The sequence below is a fragment of the Amblyraja radiata genome, chromosome 14, assembly GCF_010909765.2.
Source record: "Amblyraja radiata isolate CabotCenter1 chromosome 14, sAmbRad1.1.pri, whole genome shotgun sequence".
In the NCBI taxonomy this organism is placed as follows: Eukaryota; Metazoa; Chordata; class Chondrichthyes; order Rajiformes; family Rajidae; genus Amblyraja; species Amblyraja radiata.
The window spans coordinates 29,712,220-29,737,753 of NC_045969.1; the positions used below are offsets into that span (position 1 = coordinate 29,712,220).

At 42.2% G+C, this 25,534-nt stretch overlaps 1 protein-coding gene across 1 annotated transcript; it reads right to left on the reverse strand.

Annotated features, from left to right (window-relative positions):
- Nucleotides 1-562: 562 nt before the first annotated feature.
- On the reverse strand, nucleotides 563-25,493 carry LOC116980588 (coagulation factor VII-like). Its single transcript, XM_033032964.1, has 8 exons — nucleotides 25,397-25,493; nucleotides 23,210-23,370; nucleotides 21,496-21,520; nucleotides 13,686-13,799; nucleotides 11,476-11,616; nucleotides 9,486-9,610; nucleotides 4,198-4,318; nucleotides 563-1,241 (listed from the first exon to the last, which is right to left on the reverse strand). The coding sequence occupies exons 1-8, from the start codon at nucleotides 25,464-25,466 to the stop codon at nucleotides 622-624; spliced, it is 1,377 nt and encodes a 458-aa protein (XP_032888855.1). The 5' UTR covers nucleotides 25,467-25,493; the 3' UTR covers nucleotides 563-621.
- Between the last annotated feature and the right edge of the window lie 41 nt (nucleotides 25,494-25,534).

Consider the following 25,534-nt stretch of genomic DNA (forward strand, 5'->3'; position numbering starts at 1 on the left):
ATTGAGGTGCCCACAGAGTGAAGAAGAATTAAACTGAGGTAGTTTCAATAATCTTTGTGGGCAAGTACCCCAACCCCCCCCCCCCCCCCCCCCTCCCCCACTCTCCAGGAATCGTGCCTTTCGAGGTGAGTGAAGGAAGTCGACCCTCATCAATCAGCTGTTTACACTGAGGTTTGGGGCTGTGAAACTGCCCAGTGATAATGTGCACACCTCCACTCCACCAACCTGCTGGTGGTATGAACCCTCCTGGGAGGTCACACTAGCCGCCTCCCGTTGGTGTGGTGTGGAGCAGCTTGGTGTGTCGGGCAGTTTGCTGATCACTGGAGGGGCGTGATACTGTGTACAACTCTGCCTCTAGAGGAAACTTTATAAAATTGCGAAGTGCTGACCAATGCCTGTCTACAACCCCCCCCTCCCCCCACCACTTACCAACCACAACCCACACCGCACCACCAGGATATCTTTCTTCCACCCCCTCCTCCCCCTATCCCTCTCCCTCCCCCACTCCCTCTCCTCCTTAGAATTTTATAAGACTGATATAAAATTTTACTAATACAGAAACAATGTTTAACATTTTTAATTCTAAGAAGCTGCATGAGTTTGCTGGTTCATAAAGCTAGCTTATTGATAAGAAATGTTTGCTGTTGGCGGCACTGATCCTGTAGGATTTGCAGAACTTTCTACACTGACTCTTGTACTGTGGGGATCCAGGAACTGCCTTATCCAATTGAAGTACTTGTGTACTTTGGTGTAGATTCCATACTTGCCCTCACGAGCACATCCTTCACCCCAGCTAACTATTCCTGTCAAAAACCAGGTGCCTTTGTAGTTTGTGACATGTGGTCCCCCACTGTCTCCCTTACAAGTGTCTTTCAGTGCCTCCCGATAGCCTGCACAGAACATGTTGTCAGTGATGTTGAACTTGGAGCTCTGACGGCACTCAGACGGCCAGACCATCGGCACCTGGAGGGTGCGCAGCGTTTTAGTCTTCAGCCCGAAGTCCCACTGCATTCCCCATCCACTCACAGTGGAATGTTTGATGTGTCTCAACTCCCGCATAACAAAGTCTGGCTCGGGTAAACAAATTGGGACCACATAATCGTCCAGAGTGATCGGCACATCGAGCTTCAGCATTGCAATGTCATTGTTAATAGTGATGGGGTTGTAGTTCTCATGTTGGATCAATTCCGACACGTTCCTTTTCTGCTCAGTATTTTCGTCTTCATTCAGCACATGGTCACCTGAAAAGAGGAGTAACGGCTAATTTAGTTCAGCTCATCTTTCAAATCAACGTCGTTGCAGCATGCTGGCCAACAATCTAAGCAATAACATCCCAATATCCACCATCAACTCCATCATTTGGCCACATTAAAGGACGGTGCTCGAATTAGCAATCCCACTTTATTCTTGTATAACATTTTTAATAATTTTTTTTTAATCAAATCCCCATCAGCTGCTCAGATTCTGCCACTCAGCTATACCAGGGGCAATTTACAGTGCTTGAAAAACCTGCTCAACATGCACATTGTTGAGATGTTGGAGGAAACCAGAACACTCAGAGGAAACCCATGCAGTCACAAGGATAACATGCAGACACCACATGGACAGCCCTAGAGAACAGGATTGAACCTAGGACAGTGGAATTATGAGGTAGTGGGTCGACCATATGTACCACTGTGCTGCTTGCTTTCTGTAAGTGCAGGGCTTTGAGAGGCATTGTTTCTAGGGAAATTGGGTGAGTAACAACTGATCGGTGACTAAATAAGTCAGTCCGTTTAATACCAAAGAGTTCTAAAATCAAGCTGGAGACGCCTTTCATGTTATAAGGAGAAAGCTTTAAATTGGAAAAAAAAAATCTAGTGCTGACAGAAAATCCTACAAAAACGGCAAAGATTGAATTCAGGATTTTATGCAATTTTGGAGGATAATTTCCCGGCCCGATTATTCTTTACTTAATGTGCAAAATCCCAAGCCATATAACTGCAAAATAAAACCACAACCAAATATAATATGGGAGAAACATAAACCAGACATGCAACTAACGTAATCTCCATTGTGGAATCCAAAACCAATACTAACCCAGCCCAAACTTTATTATGTTATCTCATTTAGAAGAACTTCAGCTCCTTCATTTTAAAGCAAAGTAATCCACAATACAGAATTCAACATTTTGGGTGGCACAGTAGCCAATCGTGGTGATTAGAGCAGGAGTAGTGTAAGAGTGGAGGCACAGATTGTGTCTACAATTGGAGACTGCAGAGGTCAGAATCTTGAGCAAAAAAAAAGTGCTGGTAGAACTCAGCAGGACAAGCAGCATCTGTGGAGGGAATGGACAGATGACGTTTTGAATTGGGACCCTTTTTCTCAGATTCAAGGAATAAAGGGGGAAAGCTGAAAGAGAGAAGTGTGTGAAAGAACAAACGGCAATCGTAAAAGAAAACATAAGTATAAGGAGGTGAAAAGGGTAACAGGATATCTGGGGTTGGTTGAAGAGGTCCCTAGCAGGGGGTTGTGCTTGTCAGAGGTGCATGATCTGCAGCTGTTGTCAGAGCAATCTAATAATGAAGGAATGCTGACGTGTTTTTGTGAAATCTGCTCTGCGTTCTGTATAAAAGATCGCACAAATCTTTGTTCAGTGAACAATTTGTTCCCAAATCCCGTTGTCTTTGACATTCTTAAATAACGTCTTGATTGTCTTACCCAATGTTTTAAAGTTGTCTTTAACAAGCAGCACAGTGGCACAGCGGTAGATTTGCTGCCTTACAGCGCCAGTGACCCAAGTTTGATCTTGACTATGGGTGCTGTCTGTATGGAGTTTGTACGTTCTCCCTGTCACTGCGTAGGGTTTTCCCTGGTGCACTGTTTTCCCCCCACATTCCAAAACCGTGCAGGTTTGCAGGTTAATTGGTTTCTGTAAGAATTGTCCCCAGTGTGTAGGATCGCTGGTCGTCACGGAATCAGTGGGAAAATGGCCTGTTTCCACGCTGTATCTCTAAACTAAAGTAAGGGGATGGAACGGGGCAAGAACTGGCAAGTGATAGGTGGATTTGGGTGAGGGATGTTTGACAAATGGGTGGAGATAGGATGGAAGAGAAATGGAGACAAAAGGGTGCTGATTTGGAATCTCATAAGGAAGAAAGCTAGGGAAGGGTAGTGGGTGGAAGGAAATGGGGATGGGGGGAGAAGGGGGAAAGAAGAAAAAGAGGGACGGAGCAGGGCTGGGTGGGGGCAAGGGGGGGGGGGGGGAGAGATAAGTAGATAGTTGATTTCCGTGCACACTCAAAGGCTGAGTGGCTATGATTCCTTGCTGCATTTCTATATATATCTCTAAAATCTCGTCAAAACACAAACTATACTTCCCCAAATTACCTTCCAATCCAGTTCCTATAATGCAATCCCTATTCACGCCCATCTCCAACATAGAATCCAGGTTTGGTTCAGCATCGTATCAAAAAATATCAAATAGAAAAAGGATGGGAGGGTGGGGGGTGGGCGGGTGTACCCCCCACAGCCCTGTAAGTGTTCAGCCATTTCGAGAGACTGCTCTGCTCCATAACATTAATCTCATCATTGGATACACGCTACCACTGGCCCCACACAAACCACAGCAGTTAAGAAGTAAAGACATTTCTCAACTTGGCCTTAAGTGACCTGGCCCTTATCCGGGAAAATGTTGCTCCCAGCTGAAGACACTCTACGAGAGCAAGCTACCTCTGACATTTATGGCCTAGATATTGAACAGTGCTGGTGTGCTAATGAATGCATGTGGACCCACTGTCATAAACATGTGTTGCACATAACGCTGTATAGGTGTTCCACAATGAGAAGACTTACTTCACCTTTACACCATGGAATTCCAGATCTGTAGTCATTGAGTTAAGTCAGATCCGCTCGTGCTGGGGGAGGTGGGTGAAGGGGAAGATTGTTGAGGTGGGGATTGGGACAGGTGAGCATTTGTGGAATGGAGGTGGAGGTGGCAGGGGGGAGGGGGGGGGAGGTGGAGGGGGGGGAGGAGGAGGAGGGTGGAAGTAGCGGACCACTTAAAGTCCCCATGCGCCCACCCTGTCAGTCACTTCTTATCCAGCTGTGAAGGAGTCTGTGATTCCCACATTAGCCTCATCAGTCACCTTGGAACTCATGGAACTGGAGTGGAAACGAGTCCTGAATCTGAGGCACTGCCTGAGAATAAGAACATACCTGCTACAACTTGTAAATCCTCCATCGTCGTGTTGTGGGTGCAATGAGCAGCAGTGGCAACCCACTGTGGACTGACTAACACCGCACCACATATAAAATGTCCTTTGTTAGCCAGAAGCATCTGTCCAAAAATACAGAGCAAAATCAGATCGAAAAGTTTTCATATCTTTTAAAGAACCAATCTAATTCCTCTCTATTGCTCAGCCTGTTTCCCTCAATATCCCAGTATTTAATCCCTTCAATGTCCCAGCATCTAATCCCACTTCCCATTCTCCCCCCACATCTTTATTATCCCACCCAGTCTATTTACACTTTCTTACCATACTCTTCAGTGTCTGACCGTATTAAATTCTGCTTAGTTTATTATTCATACGAGCAAAATTAGGCCATTTGGCCCATCGAGTCTACTCCATCATTCAATCATGGTTGATCTATCTTTCCCTCTCAACCACATTCTCCTGCCATCTCCCCGTGACCTTTGACTTCCTTACTAATCAAGAACCTAGAAATCTCTGATTTAAAAATACCCAATGACTTGGCCTCCACAACCATCTATGACAATGAATTCCTCAGATTCACCCACCCCCTGGCTAAAGAAATTCCTCCTCATCGCACTTCTAAAGATACGTCCTTTTTTTTCTGAAGCTGTGTCCTCTGGCTCTGGACTCTCCCACTAGTGGAAGCATCCTCTCCACATCTACTCTATCCAGGCCTTTCATTATTTGGTAAGTTTCCACATGGTCCTCCCTCATCCTTCTAAATTTCAATGGGTCCAGGGCTGTCAAACACTCACCATACTATAAACCCAGTCCCAGGGTTATTCTGGTAAACCTCCTTGGACCCTTTCCATGCCAGCACCTCCCTACTCAGATATGGGACCCAAAACTGCTCACAATACTGCAAATATGGCCCCTTATAAAGCCTTAGTATTGGAGTCTGTAGACTGGGCAATGTTCAAGGACTCGGCAACGGACTTGAACGAATATGCCACAGTCGTTACAGACTTCATAAAGAAATGTGTGGAGGACTGCATCCCTACAAAAATCTTCCGAGTGTTTCCCAATCAGAAACCTTGGATGAACTTTGAGATCCGCACTCTTCTAAAGTCCAGACACAGGGCATTCACCTCCAACGATACAATGGCCTACATGAAGACCAGATACGACCTTGGTAAGGCCATCAAAAAGGCCAAAAGGGACTTCTGCTCCAAGCTGGAGGATGAGACAGATGTTCGGCAGCTGTGGCAGGGCCTGAATGCAATCACCTCCTACAAGGCGAAACCAGGAGGCAGCTCGAATGTCGGTGAAACATCACTCCCTGACGAGCTCAATGCGTTTTACGCACGCTTTGACAGGGAGAATACTGATGTGCCTTCCCGATTCCCCATTCGCTGTGATGGCATTTCAGTCTCAGTCACAGAGGCCGATGTCAGGAAATCCTTCAGAGGGGTGAACCCACGAAAAGCACCTGGTCCTGATGGTATACCCGGTCGTGTTCTAAAAACCTGTGCGGACCAACTGGCGGGAGTTTTTACGGACATTTTCAACCTCTCACTTCTGAGGTCTGAGGTCCCGACCTGCTTTAAAAGGGCATCAATTATACCGGTGCCCAAGAAGAGTAAGGTGACGTGCCTCAATGATTATCGACCAGTGGCACTAACGCCGGTGGTGATGAAGTGCTTTGAGAGGTTGATTATGGAGCAAATCAACTCCTACCTCGACAAAAACCTGGACCCACTGCAGTTCGCATACCGCCACAACAGATCAACGGTGGATGCGATCTCGCTGGCCCTCCACTCCGCACTGGACCACTTGGACAACAAAAACTCATATGTCAGGCTGTTATTCATTGATTACAGCTCGGCATTTAACACTATCATCCCCTCCAAACTGGTTACCAAACTCGCAGAACTGGGTCTCTGCGCATCCCTCTGCAATTGGATCCTCGACTTCCTCGTCCACAGACCACAGTCTGTTCGTATTGGTGGAAATGTGTCAGCCTCGATAACAATCAGCACGGGAGCACCTCAAGGCTGCGTGCTCAGCCCCCTGCTGTACTCACTCTATACCCACGACTGCATAGCGAACCACAGTGCGAACTCCATCATCAAGTTCGCTGATTACACCACCATCGTGGGGCGTATCACTGATGGGGATGAGTCAGAATATAGAAGAGAGATCGAGCAACTGTCCATATGGTGCCAGCGCAATAACCTGGCCCTCAACACCAGCAAAACCAAGGAACTGATTGTGAACTTTGGAAGGAGTAGGAGGGGGACCCACAGCCCCATTTATATCAACGGGTCGATGGTTGAAAGGGTCAAGAGCTTCAAATTCCTGGGCGTGCACATCTCTGAAGATCTTTCCTGGTCCGAGAACACTAATGCAATCATCAAAAAAGCACATCAGCGCCTCTACTTCATATAACCATATAACCATATAACAATTACAACACGGAAACAGGCCATCTCGGCCCTACAAGTCCGTGCCGAACAACTTTTTTCCCTTAGTCCCACCTGCCTGCACTCATACCATAATCCTCCATTCCCTTCTCATCCATATGCCTATCCAATTTATTTTTAAATGATACCAACGAACCTGCCGCCACCACTTCCACTGGAAGCTCATTCCACACCGCTACCACTCTCTGAGTAAAGAAGTTCCCCCTCATGTTACCCCTAAACTTCTGTCCCTTAATTCTGAAGTCATGTCCTCTTGTTTGAATCTTCCCTATTCTCAAAGGGAAAAGCTTGATCACATCAACTCTGTCTATCCCTCTCATCATTTTAAAGACCTCTATCAAGTCCCCCCTTAACCTTCTGCGCTCCAGAGAATAAAGACCTAACTTATTCAACCTATCTCTGTAACTTAGTTGTTGAAACCCAGGCAACAGTCTAGTAAATCTCCTCTGTACTCTCTCTATTTTGTTGACATCCTTCCTATAATTGGGCGACCAAAATTGTACACCATACTCCAGATTTGGTCTCACCAATGCCTTGTACAATTTTAACATTACATCCCAGCTTCTATACTCATACACTTCTACACTTCCTGAGAAGATTACGGAGAGTCGGATTGTCAAGGAAGACTCTCTCTAACTTCTACAGGTGCACAGTCGAGAGCATGCTGACCGGTTGCATCGTGGCTTGGTTCGGCAATTTGAGCGCCCTGGAGAGGAAAAGTCTACATAAAGTAGTAAACACTGCCCAGTCCATCATCGGCTCTGACCTTCCTTCCATCGAGGGGATTTATCGCAGTCGCTGCCTCAAAAAGGCTGGCAGTATCATCAAAGACCCACACCACCCTGGCCACACACTCATCTCCCTGCTACCTTCAGGTAGAAGGTACAGGAGCCTGAAGACTGCAACAACCGAAAGGTCTGAATGACAATAAAGGATCTATCTATCTATCTAACCAGGTTCAGGAATAGCTACTTCCCCTCAGCCATCAGGCTATTAAACCTGGCTCGGACAAAACTCTGATTATTAACAACCACTTTCTGTTATTTGCATTTTATTTGCAGTTTATTTATTCATGTGTGTATATATTTATATCATGGTATATGGACACATTTATCTGTACTGTAGTAAATGCCTTACTATTTTTCTGTGTGCTTAAGCAAAGCAAGAATTTCATTGTCCTATACAGGGACACATGACAATAAACTCACTTGACTTGACTTGACTTGACTTGACATCCTTGCTTTTACATTCTAGTCCTCTCGAAATGAATGCTAACATTGGATTTGCCTTCTTGACTACAGATTCAACTTGCAAATTAACCTTTTGGGATCCTGCACCAGCATTCCCAAGTCCCTTTACACCTCCGATTTCTGAATCCACTCCCCATTTAGAAAAAAGCCTACGACTTTATTCCTACTACCAAAGTTCATGACCACACACTTTGCTACGTTGTATTCCATCTTAGCTAGATCCATTTGTCCACGTTTGACCCATAATCATTTTGTATCCATGCATCTGTTCAAGTTTCTTTTTAAATACTGTGATAGTGCCTACCTCAACCACTTTCTCTGTCAACGTGATCCATATACCCACTTCCCTCTGTATTAAAAAAAGTTTCCCCTCAGGTTGTAATTAAATCTTAAACCTATATTCTGTCTCCCCTATCCTGGGTAAAAGACTCTCTGGGTTCACCCATTCTATTCCCCTCATGATTTTGTATATCTCTAATAGATCAGCCTCCTATGCTCCAAGGAATAAAATCCTAGCCTGCCCAACCTTTCCCTGTAGCCCTGGCACTCAAGTCCTGGCAACATCCTTATACTTCTTCACTGAGCTCTTTCCAGCTTCATGACATCCTTCCTATAGCAATATGACCAAATCTCTACACTGTGCTCCAAATGCATCCTCACCAACTGTAAGAAAACGTCCCAACTTCTATATTCATCTCCCTCCCTTCCCATTTCCATACTAACCTTTCTGTCCTGTGCCTCCTCCATTGTCAGAGTGAAGCCACACACAAATTGGAGAAACCGGACCTCATATTTCACTTGAGCAGCTTACAACCCACCGGTGTGAATGTTGATTACTCTAATTTTAAGTAATCCCTGCATTCCCTCTCTCCCTCCCGCTCCCCCACCCCCACCTTACTCGTTCTACTAGTTCCACTGTTTGCATCACTGTATCTCTTCGTTATCACCAGCCAACAATGGACAATTATGGGCTTCCCCCCCCTTCCTTGGTCATCCGTTGCTGGCCATGATTTGTTCTGGCCTTTCCCTATTTCCAATTCCCCCTCCTCTACCTTCAGCCTGAAGAAGGTTTCGACCTTAAACATCCTTTTCCCTTTCTCCAGAGATGCTGCCTGACCTGCTGAGTGTCTATCTTCCATATTCAACACCCTGACTTCTTCTTCTTGTGTATGTCGTGCACAGCCTAAAGTTGTAGGACAACTTGTTCTATTTGATCTTATTTGATTGTGCACGCCAGGTTGATTGCATTCGTTGAAACAGGGCGGACCACGTGAAGGTTGCAATCTCCTACCCCGCACCCTGACTGATAAGAGCAAGAAGACCAGGAGTTCCTTTTTCAATTGGTTGGCACCAATCTCTGAGGCTGATTACAACCAGGAGGCAACCATCATGCATGTAGCACATGGAATCGAGCTATTGAAGCCAAATCAAGAACAGCTGGGTCAATTATTCAAGGAGGTAGAGGGGCTGAAATGTCTTAATTACTTGAGATCTACAAGGTTTACTAACCATGCTTAGCAATGCCAGGGAATTGAGGACACTGCAGTTACAACCAGAATCTACATGTTGGTGTTTACCTGCCAAGGGGATTGACCTTTCACAGCTACATTCCCACCCACAATTCTACTCCTTTCAGTTTCGGCAGTGAGGCCCGATTCCAAAGAGTATTTCCAAAGAGGCACCTTCCCGCAAGGATATTGCACTGTGGATGAAAATAAGTCATTTTGGTTTCCATAAATCAAACGTTGAGCCAACAGTTTTCTTTTATTTAGACATTCAACTAAGACCCAATGTGCCCCTCCATCTGACTCATCTGGAGCGCTCAGTATAATTGTAAAACCTCCCATCAACTGCTGCCCTGCGCATATCATAGGAGGGGTTATGCTGGAAAATTGTAGTCCACCTACACGGTAATGAGTATGGGATAGCAGGACCCTGGTATTTATTGGAGCCACTGTTAACAGGTAGTTGTGAGGTCCCTGGTATCAGGGACAATTATAGACAGACAATGACCAGATAGTTATTGTTTAGTTTTACTTTAGTTGAGAGATACAGCGCAGAAACAGGCCCTTCGCCCCACCAAGTCCACACCAGCCCGGGGATCCCCGTACACTAACATTATCCTGCACACACTAGGGAGAACTTTTTTTACATTCATACCAAGCCAATTAACCTACAAATGTGTATGTCTATGGAGTGTGGGATGATACCGAAGATCTCAGAGAAAACCCTTGCGGTCACGAGGAGAACGTACAAACTCCGTACAGACAGCACCCGTAGTCAAGATTAAACCCAGGTCCCTGGTGCTGTAAGGCAGCAACACTACTGTTGTGCCACCATGCCGCCCATTAAGGTCCTTAGATTTGGTATTACCCTGTTATCAATGTTATAGCGACATCACTATCAGTTTGCTGTAGAATCCTAGTTAGAGATAAATTATAGAGACACTGCTGTCAGTAAGTTTGAAGTTTACACCAGTGTGTAAGTCATAGTTATTGCAGATTATAGATTCACATCTGTTATTAAGTGCTAAGGACCCTGATGGCAGTTCAATGTAGGGTCCCTGCAGTTGGTTATTAGCCTGAAAAAGGGTCTCAACCTGAAACGTCACCCATTCCTTCTCTCCAGAGATGCTGCCTGTCCCACTGAGCTACTCCAGCATTTTGTGTCTTCCGTTGGTTATTAAAGATTCTGTGGTAGTGCTATGTTAAGACCTAATGTTAATGTTGTCAGCGGGGCACAAGTTCCCATGCCCAGATAATCGTAGGATCCCTGACATGGGCTAGTTATTTGGTTGTCTACGTTCCTTGTTGCCATCTGCTCACCATAGGATGAAGCACTGAAGCGCAGATTATTCGCTGGAGAAGTGGCCCTGGTCATTGCCAGCTGAGAGCTTCAGATCTTTTCCAACTGATTACTCCCAATCTGTTGTGGCCATGCCGTCAAACAGTACAGCACCCAGTGCACCACATCCCTGGGGCCACCCACTGAACTAGGCGCAGCTGAATTCAGGATCTCTGCCCTCATACACCTCCATGAGCTCCACACCCCTCCCTATACAGGATGGGAACGGTTTCCCTTCATTCCACCATGACCCTCAATCCCGCTTAGTCATGTCACTGACAAAGGAGAGAAGACCTGTCCCTTTGTTGTATTCTAGCCTCACAGAATTTATGCACCTCCCACAGCTTCCTCTGTTCCAGGGTGAATAACCTCAGCCCTGTCAATCTTTTTAAATCAGTGCGGCCCTCCAGGTCTAACACCAGTCTCCTGACCCAGACATCTCTGGTGTAACATGTGATCCTGAACGAGACACAACGTTCTAATTGTGGCTCAACTATTGTTTCGTTCATGGCCTATGTGCCCTTTTGAATGTTTTTGCTTTAATTAATCAAATAATCTTTTTTTTACACTCTTATCTTCCCTTCCCATTGCCTTCAGCAATCTGTGAACCTACGCCAAGGTTGGTTAATTGTTTCTCATGTTTCAGAATCCTGCTATCAGCTGGCTTTGGGTTTCAGCATTTTCATCACATTTTGCCTGTCAAATAAAGATAATATAAATGACCTTTGCTAATGCACGACACTCCATCTTCGGCAAGTCTGTAGTCCATTGCACAGCTGCAATCACGAGATGAATTAGCAACATCGGTGCAGAACTGCATACAATGGCCATTCTCAAAGATGCATTTAATCTTTCTGATTCTTTCTGCAAGAAAGAAAAGTAGGTCAGTTTCAGGCAATAGCCAGTGTAGAGTGAACAAGCTGTGTGTGTGTGTGTGCATGCATATCCCAGTGTGTGTGTGTGTGTGTGTGTGTGTGTGTGTTTGTGTGCATGCGTGCGTGTGAGTGTGGCGCTATGCGTGAGTGAATGTATGAATGAATGTGTGCAAGTAAACACAAATGAGTGAGTGTATGTTCAAATGTGTGTGAATGAGTGTGTGTCTGTGTGTTCACCCAATTACATGAATAATTACTTGCAATGCCTCCAATAGAATTTCCTTGTCCAGTACTGATTATCCACTGTGATTGTAATACATTTCTTATTTGTTCAATTGCGTAAATTTGTAGCTTGAATCAAAAGCAGAGTTTTAGCCACTTCCTAATGATGCGCCATCTGGCCCACATAGGCTGTGGGCCGAGGTGCTTTATCCTTTAAGTTCGTGACCCAAATCACGTAACTACCCGAATTTTTAACATATTGTGTAAAAATATTATAGAAATCATACCTGAAACTCATCAAGGACAAAACCTGCACATATATTTAAAATATGAGAAAAACTTCAAATTTTCCGAGTAGTAATTGTCCAGTCAATGCACATTAGACATTGCGTCGGACGCCAATTGACCAATCATGGATTTTGTTTCATGGTAGCAAGGCAGCGAGCACTCTGGGATCATGGCTGCCTCCTAATTACATCAAAACAATAGCAAGGTTTCGAAGGAATAAAGATAATGCTAACATTGCTGATAATTTTGATTTACAATTGATGTATCTTTGTAAAGTTATGATGTGAACTGTTAAATAAAAATAATAAATAAAAATGTAAAGCTAGGATTAGGATTAGGGTCGGTTGGGCTGTCGGTAGGCCGGTGGATGCTGCGAGGGGTCGGTTGGGCTGTCGGTAGGCCGGTGGATGCTGCGAAGGGGTCGGTTGGGCTGTCGGTAGGCCGGTGGATGCTGCGAGGGGTCGGTCGGGCTGTCGGCCGGCCGGTGTTGCAGCGAGCGAGCGGGAGGACTGACGAAGCCGGCGTTATGGGGGTGCTGAAGGCGGCCCGGGCAGCGTGCTCCCCACCATCATCACCATGATGATCCAGAAGGGCATGCTGGCCGAGGTGGACGCGCTGAGCGGCCACACTCAACGACTCCCGGCTCGTCGTGGTGGTCGCCGCAGAAGCAGCTCTCCAAGAACTCTGCCCTCTCAGCACTCTGCCCACTCCACTCCTTCAGCTTTAGGCCTCACTCAACGGCTACCGGCTCCGGAACCAACTGCACTCAGCAGCTCCCGACTGCACTTAGCGGCTCCCGGGCCCGGTCCAGCCACACTCAGCGGGTCATCATGGTGGTCACCGCAGAAGCACTCCGCACATTCTGCTCCTTTAGCTTTATTCTCCTCGCCACCGATGATTGACAGCGGGTGCCGGAAGGGGCGGGTTTTACGATTTTTAAACCTTCATAACTTTTGTAATATTCCACCAATTGGAACAAAACTTGGTGCACTTGCAGCACAGGAGAATGGCGAGTAATGCGGCAAAAAATCGTAATGCTATCGGGTTCCATTTTTGTGCAAATGTAACAACAACGCAAACCAGAAGAGGACAAGATGAGAGTTTTAATTAAGGAACAGACAGACAGACAGACAGACAGACAGACAGACAGACAGACAGAATCAGATCTGACTTCCACATTTTGGCTTAGTATGGCTAAATCCTTGAAAGGATGCACTCTGGCAGGGTGGCATGCCCAGGTTTAGCAGGACCGGGAGAGGATTTTAAATAGGACCAGTTATCAAAGGTAAGGGAAGGATGATTCTCAATGTATTGCGAAGTTAGAAACAAAAGGCTGGAGTAACACAGCGAGTCAGGCAGCATCTCTGGAGAAAAAGAATAGATGACGTTTCTGGTTGAGACCCTTCACTGAGAGTCATGGGAGAGGGAAACTAGAGATATGAAAAGGTACAGAACAAATCTAATGCCAACCACCCAGGAAAGGTGGAGTCCACAATGGCCCATTTATTGGTTTGCTTTAGGCCACGGCATCTAAAATACTACCCTTACCTGTTTCACAATTTGAGCCTTCGAAGTTCTCTGTACACCAGCACTGGTAACGATTCAACTGGTCCTCGCATGTTCCTCCGTTTAGGCACGGACTTGACGAACATTGATCGCCTTCTGCAGATGACAGTTATTAAAACAAGCCTCTAGTTTCAAGAAAATAACAAAATAATGAAAATATTGAAATATCAGATATGGGGAACACAGCTTTGATCTTAAATGCAGTAAGAAGGCATGCATTATTTTAACATTTTTCCTCAGTCCTATTATTGCAGTGATTACAGAATATGGAAACAATCACCACTGGGTTTACCAGTTCATGTTGATGTTCTATTCCTGCTAACAATTCTTCATTGTCAGGCCTATTTTACTTGCTCCACTGCTGAGGTTCGACACAGTGGTGCAGCTTGTGGTGCTGAAATCTCACAGCTCCAGGGCCCGGGTTTCATCCTGACCTCAGGTGCTACCTGTATGGAGTTTGCATGTTCTCCTTGTGATCTCATGGATCTCCTCTGGGTGCTGCAGAAGTAGGTGCCAGTCCAGGTGGGGCATAGGAGAGGGAGGGGAGGAAAATGGGTGGAATGGTGGGAGGGGTGGCACATTGGTTAGTTACCTAATATTCAAAAATTCAATGTTCATACTGTTGGGTTGTAAGGTATGAGGTGTTGTTCCTCTAGTTTGCATGTGGACTCACTCTGGCAATGGAGAAGACCCAGGACAGAAAGGTCAGTGTGGGAATGGTTGAAGAATGAATTTGATTTGCAACTGGGAGATTCAGTAGGCTTTGCGAACCTTTTGTGAATCGGGTGCTCTCTCTCTCTCTCTCTCTCCTCTCCAGTCTCCCTCCTCCGACACACTCCGAGAGTGTGTGGCTGCTGTATGAATACCATGCTGAATGTACCTTTAAAGCGAAAAATATTGAATGCTACGACTCGGAACTAGAAGTGCTGAGAACACTCAGCAGGCCAGGCAGCAGTGAAGAGAGAAACCGAGTTAACAGTTAAAGCATAGTGTTGCAGCTGATAGAACCGGTTTCTCACAGCTTCAGAAACCTAGGTTCAATCCTGCCCTCTGGTGCTGTCTTTGTGGATTTTGTTTCTTCTCCCTGGGATCAGGTGGTTTCTTCTGGGTGCTCTGGTTTCTACTCACATACCAAAGAAGTCTGTGTTGAAAGGTTTAATTGGATGCTGTAAATTACCCTGAGTGTGTTAAGACAACGGGAGAGTTGATGAGAATGTGGGGAGAATAAAATAGGATTAGTTGGCATTGATAAAAAAAAAAGAAGAAAAGTGCAGACTCTGTTGTCTGTCAATCAACCCCCACCCATCACTTGCATCTATCCCTAACACTTGCCACTTTGTCCAGACCCCCTCCACTCTTCCATCAACCCCCTCCCCCCCACCTCACTACAATGTCAGAAGAAGGATCCCAGCCCGAAAAGTCATCTATCCATTTTCTCCACAGGTGTTGCCTGACCTGCTGAGTTACTCTAGTGCTTGGTGACTTTTTTTGTAAACCAGCATCTGCAGTTCCAGGTATTCCCATTTGGTCTCATGCTGTCTGATATAATCCTTTGTCTACCCAAATATTTAAAAGGCCATCATGATGAGGGTACGTCGTGGACAGTTCTTAATAAATACATTTTGTTTTGCTGATAACCCAGAAAGACCGTTAAAACGTACCTGTGAGACTTCACCTGTGAGACCTGTTGGCGCCACGATGTGAGTGGAATCGCGCCATTACAGCTCCGAAAAAAACTGAATTTAAAACGGGGGTAAAAGGGTCAAACAAACGCACTTACCACAGGAGATCGATTGTGAACGGCTCCGGCAGCGTTTAAAAGGTGCGTGACGTCATCAGGCGCGCGATTTTAAGAAGAAATTATGACCCAGCGCTCCCCTCCCCCCACCGCTGGAAAAAAAGCTACGAGAAGGGAAACTGGCCTCAGCTCGGGTGCAACTGCTGCTTCTCAAGAAGATATCTCACAGAGGAAAGCTGAAATGGAGGAACTTAAGACTACCATTCTAGGTGAGATAAAGAAGCAGAGGAAGGAGTATATGGAGGAGATAAAGAAGCAGAGGAAGGAGTATATGGAGGAGATAAAAAGTTTAAAAGCGGATATGCTGGTGTCTCACGAGAAAAATAAAGAAGATAAAGAAGACTTAATAAAACAAGTTATAACGACGGTAAAAAGTATGATGGATGAGTGGAAGGAAAAGGCTAATGCCGAGTTACAAACTCAAATTGAGGATGTAAAGGAAATAGCTGCTGGGATGGAAAGAAAGCTGGATGACAAGATAGATCCTACTATAATTTCGCTAGACCAACAAGGCGAAGCAATTAAAGAGCTAACTAAAATTGCTGAAGTGAATACTAAGGAGACCGAAAAACTCCGTGCCGAGAACAAACGCCTCTTAGAATTATTACATAAAACAAACGAGAAATGTATCGATCTGGAGGGACGCCAACGCCGTAAAAATTTGCGTATAGTTGGTCTGAGCGAAGGTCGTGAGGGGAGTCAAGATCCTCGAAAATTTGTTGCAAAACTTTTAATGGATATTTTGAATTTGGATCATGAACCCCTGTTGAGCCGTGCACATAGGGCTCTAAGACGGGCCCCTGGGATAGGTTCATCGCCCAGACAAATGATTGTAAAAGTGGCCTTTGACCATGTCTTCGAAGAAATGATGAAGATAATAATAAAAAAGAGAAACCTGAAATACGAGGGAGACAACATCAGTATTTTTAGAGACTTCCCTGCAGAAGTGGCCAAGAAAAGAGCTCTATTTAAAGAAACAAAAGGTATTCTGAGGAATGTACAGAATACTAAGAATCTGAGATATGGCTTGATGTACCCAGCAATACTGAGAGTAACTTATGATGACAAGGAATATCGTTTCGTTAAGCATACTGAAGCATTGAAATTCGCCCGAGGCATACAGCAGAAGCCAGAAGATGAAGAGAGAGAAGATGCGGAGGAAGAACCCGAGGGAGAAGGAGAGGACTGAACTTTTATCATCGACCTGTGGTTATGAAATACTCACTTAGAAGGAAGTGGAATAATGGGCATTTAGTAGTAGTTCTGTATTAATTATTAGAAAATATTTAATTATTCCATGATAATAGTATTACATATTATAGTATTAAATACAATTGATATTAGTAATTAGCAAATAGTAATATGAATAATAGAAATAATTACTAAGTACTAAGTATATAAAGTTAGTACCCCACCCCAATATATATAGCATTTGAGATAGGAGCTGGTATAATCAACATCTTTTTTTTATTAAAAAAACGGAAGTCTTTAGATTAATGGCCACGTTAGTGTGGCTTTCACCTTCACATACTACACACTATACAAGTGTAGTTTCTTTTTTTTCTGAGCACCCTATTAACACTCTTTACTTTTTTTTTATTATTGATATTTCTTATTGTTTTTGTTTTTTATTGATCTTATATTATATATTATTTGAATGTAGATGTGAAGGATATTGTGTATTTAGTTTAAGAAGACATAGATGTGGATTAAGGTGGAAAGAAATTCTCATTGGATTGATGTCCGGGTGCAACGGGGAGCTGGGTGAGTCAAGAAGGCTACTCCAAAAAAAGCCGCCCTAATAGTAAAATGCATGATATAAAGGTGAAGACTGGGGGTGATGGAGTAACCTTCTGCAGTTGGAATGTAAAAGGCATTAATGAACCAATTAAAAGGGGAAAGGTATTAGCTCAGTTGAACAGATTGAAGACAGATGTCATTTTCCTTCAAGAGACTCATCTTAAAAAAGATGCTCAACATAGATTAACAGCTAAATGGATTTCTAAGGTGTATCATTCTACATTTATTCATAAATCTAGAGGAGTTGCAATAATTATTCGCAAAGGTATACCTTTCATACAAAGTTCTATTATAGAGGATAAAGAAGGCAGATATGTAATAATTACAGGGGAATTATATTCAAAAAAGGTAATTTTAATGAATATATATGCCCCTAATTTTGATAATCCATTATTTTTTAAGAAAATATTTAATAATATTCCTATATCCACTCAACACAATTTAATAATTGGAGGTGATTTAAATTGTACTTTAGATAATTATCTAGATAGATCATCCGCAAAAAGGAAAGCTGCCTCGAAATCAAGTAAATTCATAAATGCTTTTATCAATACATCTAATATTAAAGACATCTGGAGGTTAGATAACCCATCCGGACGAGAATATTCTTTTTTCTCGCCCGTACATGGAACCTATTCGAGGATAGATTATTTTTTAATAGATTCTAAATTACTTCCTTTTACGTATGATGCAAAATATCATAATATTATCATCTCGGATCATGCGCCATTAACATTTAAGATAAAATTAAAAGATATATCTAATAAAACTACTACCTGGAGATTTAACCCTCAGATATTAAAGGACAATGACTGTTGTAAATATGTGATGGATCAGATTAAATTATTTTTTGAAACTAATGATAATCCTGAAACTTCTCCATCACTATTTTGGGACACATTTAAGGCATTCATGCGTGGCGCAATAATATCCGCACAAGCACATCTCAATAAAGAAAATCGAAAAATAGAACAAAATTTAGAAAATGAGATAAAACGTCTAGATAATGAAAATATAAAACAGCCTTCCAAAGAGTTAAGTAATAAAATTGCATCAGTAAAATATAGATTAAATAAAATATATTCTAATCAAGTGATTAAACTTTTTCAACAAACTAAGCAAGTGTATTTTGAATTTGGAGATAAGCCACAAAAATTACTAGCACGACAGCTTAGAAAATTAGAAGATGAGAAGATGATACACGGAATTAGATCTGAGTATGGAAATATATTAATTACTCCAAAAGATATTAATGATAGATTTTTACAATATTATAAAAATCTTTATTCGTCAAAACTAACAGGACAAACAGATAGTATGGAAATATTTTTACAAGAATGTCAAATCAATAGCTTAGATCAGGAAGGTAGAGAATTGTTAAATGCTGAAATAACAGTAAAAGATATTATAGAATCAATTAGTTCGCTTAAGAACGGAAAAGCAGCGGGCCCAGATGGCCTGAGTGCAGAATTTTATAAAAAATTTCAAGATCTGATTTCCCCAAGATTACAAATAATGTATAGATATGCATATGACCAAGGAAAATTACCAGAATCTTTAAATGAATCCACAATTACACTCATCCCTAAAGTAGATAAGGATTTGGAAGATCCTGGATCATATAGAGCGATTGCCCTTTTAAATACAGACCAAAAAATATTAACTAAGGTCTTATCTAGGAGATTAAGTTTAGTGATCTCTAAATTAATACATTATGATCAAACAGGTTTTATCCCAAAACGTTACTCATCCCATAATCTCAGACGTTTGTTTAATATTATATATTCAAAAAGAATACGAGATACGGAACTAGCGGTTATATCACTAGATGCAGAAAAAGCGTTTGATCAGGTGGAATGGATGTATTTATTTAATATAATGGAAAAGTTTCAATTGGGGGATAGATTTTGTAAATGGGTAAGAATTTTATACTCGAATCCTATGGCAAGAATTTTGACTAACCAAATTTTATCAGCCAAATTCAAACTCTCTAGGGGATGCAGACAGGGATGTCCGTTATCACCCTTATTGTTCGCATTGGTGATAGAACCATTGGCGGAAAAAATTAGATCTGAACCTGAAATATATGGCTATAATACTGATACAACAATTAATAAAATTTCTTTATATGCAGATGATGTTTTGATTTATATTACAAAACCGGAAATTAGTATTCCCAACCTGCTAAACATTATAACTAAGTTTGGTGCATTTTCTGGGTATAGGATTAATTGGGATAAAAGCGAGATTATGCCAATAACAGGAATAAATCTTAATACATTACAACAATACCCATTAAAAGTAGTTACAGACAAACTTAAATATTTAGGGATTAACGTAACTAAAACTCATAACTCATTAATAAAATCCAACTATCCTCAACTATTAGATAAACTTAGAAAAAATATTTTATATTGGAAAACACTGCCTATATCCATGATTGGTAGAATAAGTGCCATAAAGATGGTATTTCTACCGCAGTTGTTATATTTGTTTCAGGCTATTCCTTTTTTTCTTCCGAAAACTTTTTTTAAAAAAATTGATAATATTGTCAATAGCTTTATTTGGGATTATAAAAATCACAGAATAAATAAAAAACATCTATGCAAAGCTAAGATAAATGGAGGATTAGCACTTCCAAACTTTTTATATTATTTTTGGGCTGTTCAGATTAAGAATATGAATTTCTGGTGGGTAAATATGGATCATGAACCGACATGGTTAAATATAGAAAAGGAGGACTGTCTACCTTTCAATGTAGGTTCGATAATTTTTGCACCAACGGAAGTACAAAAAAAATATTATAAAGACAACCTAATAATATATAATAATAGACGTATTTGGAAACAAATAGTTAAGACTCTACACTTGGATAATCTCTCATTTAGATTACCAATTATGAATAATCCATCGTTTAAACCTGCTATATTAGATGGGGGGTTTAAACAATGGGATGATTTAGGAATTACAAGGATAGAACATCTGTATAGAAAAGGAAAATTTCTTTTATTCCAGGAGTTACAAGATATTTATGGATTGTCTCCACAACATTTGTTTAGGTATTTACAAATTAGAGATTATATTAAATCCAATACACAAGATTATAAAAATAAAGAAGCAGGATTGTTAGATGAACTGTTTAATTTATATCCAAATACAGAAAAATTAATAGCCTATATATATAACATCATTTTGGATAAGGAGAATCCAATAACGGAAGTATATCGTCAAGCATGGGAAAATGAAATGGGATTGGCTATAACAAAAGAAAACTGGGAAGAAAGTCTACAACGAATACACCGGTGTTCATTAAACGCCAGACATATACTGATACAATTTAAAGTATTATATAGGTTACATTATTCGAAAACTAAATTAAATAGTATTTTTCCGAATCTCTCCGCTATTTGTGATAAGTGCAAGAAAGCAGAGGCAAATTTAATACATAGTTTCGTTACATGTCCTAAATTGAATTATTACTGGACAGAAATCTTTAAAGTTATTTCTGAAGTCATCAAAGTTAAATTGGACCCTAACCCAAAGCTAATAATATTTGGAATTCCGGATTTACATCTATCACTTACAGTAAATCAAAGAAATTTCTTTGATTACTGTTTAATAATTGGAAAAAAAATCATATTGAAATTTTGGAAGGGAACATTATCCCCCACAACCAAAATGTGGGCAACAGAGATGATGGAGACGTTACATCTGGAAAGAATTAGATTTGTCCTATTGGACAAGTATAATTCTTTTGAACAGATATGGTCTCCATATATACAGTATTTAGAGAAGTAGCTGTTCTTGGCAACACAGCTCGACGTGCACCCTGCGGGATTTGGTGAGAATAATTCATTTTTATATTGGAATTACATATATGTCTTTATTGATACTATCACTTGTAGTAGTGTTATTAATAATACATATTGTGGTTACTAAAAATGTTTTTTTTTTTTTTTTTTTTTTTTTTTTTTTCGTTTCTCTTTTCTTTCTTATATATAATCAAATTATTATTTAATCACTCTCTTAATGATTTATTCTTTCTCTATTCTTTCTCTATCATTATTTCTAAAAAAACAGTAGATAAGTATTACTAGTGTTTTACTTAATGCAAATTGAATTAATTTGATATAAAGTTGTTTGAAGCATTGTAATTGATTACCTTTAATAAAAAAATATATTACGAAAACGTACCTGTGAACTTGATCCAGAACTCTTCCTGGAAAAAAAGGGAAGAAAACATTTTGTGTAAATCTCCAACAAAGTTTGGATGGTAGATGAAGGGAGGTCTCAACCAACTCCCAGAAATAGGGGCTTTGGATCTTAACAGAGGACTGTTGCAAAAATCTGTGATGCCCTGAACAGAGAGGGCTGGAGGGCCATCCATTCACAGCATGCTCTCCCACATCCGGTACGGTTAGACTGCCTTCCAGCCCACCCCACCATCCACCAATACCTGCTCACCCACTAGTGTCCAATCTCACCTTCTCCAAGGCTACCTATAATCTCCAACCCAATGGTCAAACAAAACCATTTGTATTTGGAAGATGAAATCCCTGCCATTGGGACTTCGCAATTGGCATCAATGGACCACATTTCCTGCCATCCCCTCGGCCATCGTGAGCGCCAATGTATATCCCACCTGTAATTGTCACATGCTCCCCTCACCCCATTCCTCCAACCCCAGACACCTGTCTCCCTGCCTTTTGCTCCTCCTTCAGCTCTGTCAGCTGCACTCCTAAGGCAAGGCAGTGGCCCATCATTATAAATAAAGGAGGTTTGGCATCAGAACTGGTGGGGTCCAGAGGAGATTTACGGGGATGGTTCCTGGGATGAGGAACTACAGATAGGTACAGATAGATCGGACAGGTCTGGACTGTTGGAGTATGGAGGGTGGACCAAGAGGAATCTTGATAGATATAAAATGATGAGGAGTCCAGACAGAGGGGATAGTGGGAGGCTCTTAAGATTTGTGGAGGTCTAGAGGTCATGGGTATAAAACAAGGGGTAAGGGAATTACCAGCAATGTAAGGAAAACCTTTTGTTACAAAGTGTGGTTGAAATCTACAATGATCTGCCAGCAGGTGAGGGAGGCAGGTTCCTCAGTGGCTATGAGGGAATTGAATGCATTGGAAAAAACATTTTCAAGTCTATGCAGAAGGTGCTGGAGGGAACTCGTTAAATGCTCTGGTGGAGAAGTGGTATGGACTTGATGGGCCCAATGGCCTACAATGCTGCAATTGTGTTTGATTCTATGATGCTAAGTCTCTTCACACAGTCGCCAAACAAGCCTTTGGATGGCTTGGAGTGAGAAAAGTGCTTTTTCAAACGCTCTTGATGAACAGTGGCATTTCCTCGTTTCCCTCTTGCCTCCATCCCGAGAGTGAAGCAGAGGTTCACTGGCACCACCTCCAACCTCATCTATTGTATCCTTTTCTCTCGGTGTGCTCCTATATTTCAGTGAGACCAAGCGAGATCGTTTCACTGAAAACCTTTGCTCAGTCCACCTTTGCCTACTCGATTGCCAAACATTTCAACTCCCCATTCCCATACTGACTTTGTCCTGGACCTCCTCCACTGTCAGAGTGAGCCCACATGCAAATTGGAGAAACAGCGCTTCATATTTTGCATAAAGTTATCCTTGCATTCCCTCCCTCTCTCCCTCACTCTAGTCATCTCTCTAGTTTCAGTTTGTATCCCTTCATTATCAGCTCTTCCACAGCCAGCAATGGACCATTGTGTGCTCCATTTTTCTTGAGTCATCGGTGCCAGCTCTAATTTATTCTGTACCTTTTCATACCTCTGGTTTCCCACTCCCCTGACTCTCGAAAAGTCACCTATTCCTTTTTTCTCTCAGAGATGCTGCCTGACCCGCAGTTACTCCAACATTTTGTGTCTAACATCTTACAGTTCTTGATTCATTTTCAAACACTTCTCTTGCTTCTTCACGTGAGCATTGTTCCTCGAAACACTCTCGCTCAATGGAACCTTTTTTGAACTCTTCAAACGCCGAGTTGGCTCGTCGGTCTCTGTGCAATAGATCTTTGGCCTCATGCTCCTGCAGGAAGACTGGTGCAACAGATTGCAAAGGGTATGTCACCAGAAAATTAACTCCAATAGCCAAACCCCCCAACTTCTCCCATCGCTGCTTCTTAGGCAGTCCATGCTCGACATTGAGATCAATAAACCAGTTCTTTTAACACCATTATTTATTTATTTTGTCAGCACTCAATTTACAAATTTGAAACGGTGCATAAGATGAGGATGATAACTCTTCACTTTGGAGTAAGGTTTGATCTTTGATCTGGCGTGCTGTCTCAGCAGCGGATCCACAAATTATTTCACTTTTACTTTTCTGTGTCTACATCCACGTGTAGCAGAATTTGACTGCGCAGCATACAAAACAAGCTTTTCAGTGTATCATGGTGCACATGATCATAATAAACTAGACTAAAACTAAACTAAATTAAACATTATTAATCTATGAAACATTCTGGAATCTAGAAAGTATATGCCATGGGAGAATCAGCTGTGTGCACCGTTAATAAGAGAGCAGTAAAACAACCTCTGTCCAAAAACACAGTCACATTTTGAAGGTATTCCCTAAGGTTCAGCATATAGAATCATAGGGCACAGAGACAGGCCTTTCGGCCCAACTCATCCATGCTGAACAGGATGTGTTTCTGAGGTAGTCCTATTTGCCTGCATTTGGTTCACATCCAGCTAAATCATTTCTATTGATGTACCCATCTAATGTTTTTTAAATGCTTTTATTGTACCCATCCTTACAGCTTCCTCTAGCAGCTTATTCCAAATACCACCCTCTTTGTAAAAAAAGTTTCCCTTCAGTTCCCTTTTAAATCATTCTTCTCTCATCTTAAATCTGTGCCCTCTAATTTTCTACTCCCCTACCCTGGCAAACAGATTGGGACCATCGATCTTTTCTAGGCACTTCATGATTTTATATATCTTTAACCTCCTTCACTTCAGGGAAATAGTCCCAGCCTATCCAGCCTCTCCTTATAACTCAAAATCTCTGGTCCCGATAACATCCCCGTGAATCGTTTCTGATCCTTCTCCAGATTAATGACACACTTCCTATAGCAGGGTGACCAGAAGTATGCACAATGCCCCAAGTATGGTCTCACCAATGTCTTGTCCAGATGCAACATGAGGTCCCAATTTCAGTATTTAATGTATTGGCCGTCACCACTCTATCTGCCCGTGCCTCCACTTGCTATGAATTATATACTGTAACTCTAGGTCTCTCTGTTCTACAGACCACTCTGGGGCCTGCCCATTTACTGTGTAAGTCCTGCCCTAGTTTAATATCCCAAAGTTTGAGCACCTTGTGGACACCACCTCATCACTGGTGTGTGTGTGTACCTAACATTCGAGGGGATCTCATGACTCAAAGCTGCAATCCTCTCACAAAGTTTCCTCAGTCATGTGACGACAGTTTCTATGCCCCCTGATCGTCGGGGGGGGGGGGCACCCATAACTGGACCCACCCGTCTCCAGTGGTAACCCTACAGTTCACCTCTCCATAACTCAGGGAGCTGCTCTCCCTGTTGCCCACTGTCCTTTCTTCTGCCTCAGTGGAAATGGTGGAGGTGTCTGGAGACAGGCCCCTACCTACCACTGCCCCACTATCATAACAATTCTACACCTTATGTACAAATGGAAAAAACCCACTCAACATCTGCCTCCATTCGTAATTATATTCTCTTGGCCTATTGAGGCAAATGCGTTTAATTGTCATATATACCGAAACAGAACAATGGAATTCTTACTTGCAGAAGCACACCAGGTTTGTAATCACAGTACTAAATAAGCAACAAACAAACAAAAAAGTTTACTGAATTAAAAAAAACAAAAATACTGCCAAACAAAATAAAAACCCAAGTCCCGTAAAGAAAGAAATCAATTGTTAGGTCTTCCCCAATGTGAGTGAGACAGCTAAAAAGCATGCAGAAAATATGTCAAAAATCTGTAGAATGCACATATTATCACAACGTGGAGCAAGGACTAGGCAACGGGTTAATAATAATTGGCAGTCTTCTGCAGATCCCTGCGCTGTGGGCAAGTAACATACCTGCAGAGTGTGTCAGGCAGAACAGCTGAAGGACCCAAGAAACCAACACACTCGTGTATAAAGAAGCCATGTCCAGATTGACGATGGCCAGTCTCTGTTAATCAGAGAACATAAACAAATAGAAATCTTGTGGGCAAA

What these genes read in the sequence shown, in the direction of transcription:
- LOC116980588 (XM_033032964.1), bottom strand. Translation starts at nt 25,466, where the DNA reads ATGGCTTCTTTATACACGAGTGTGTTGGTTTCTTGGGTCCTTCAGCTG. An exon ending in AGTGTCGTGCATTAGCAAAG is followed by an intron (nt 9,611 to 11,475) that starts GTCATTTATATT and finishes TTTCATCCACAG; the next exon opens with TGCAATATCCTTGCGGGAAG. An exon ending in GGATTTACAAGTTGTAGCAG is followed by an intron (nt 1,242 to 4,197) that starts GTATGTTCTTAT and finishes TCCTCTTTTCAG; the next exon opens with GTGACCATGTGCTGAATGAA.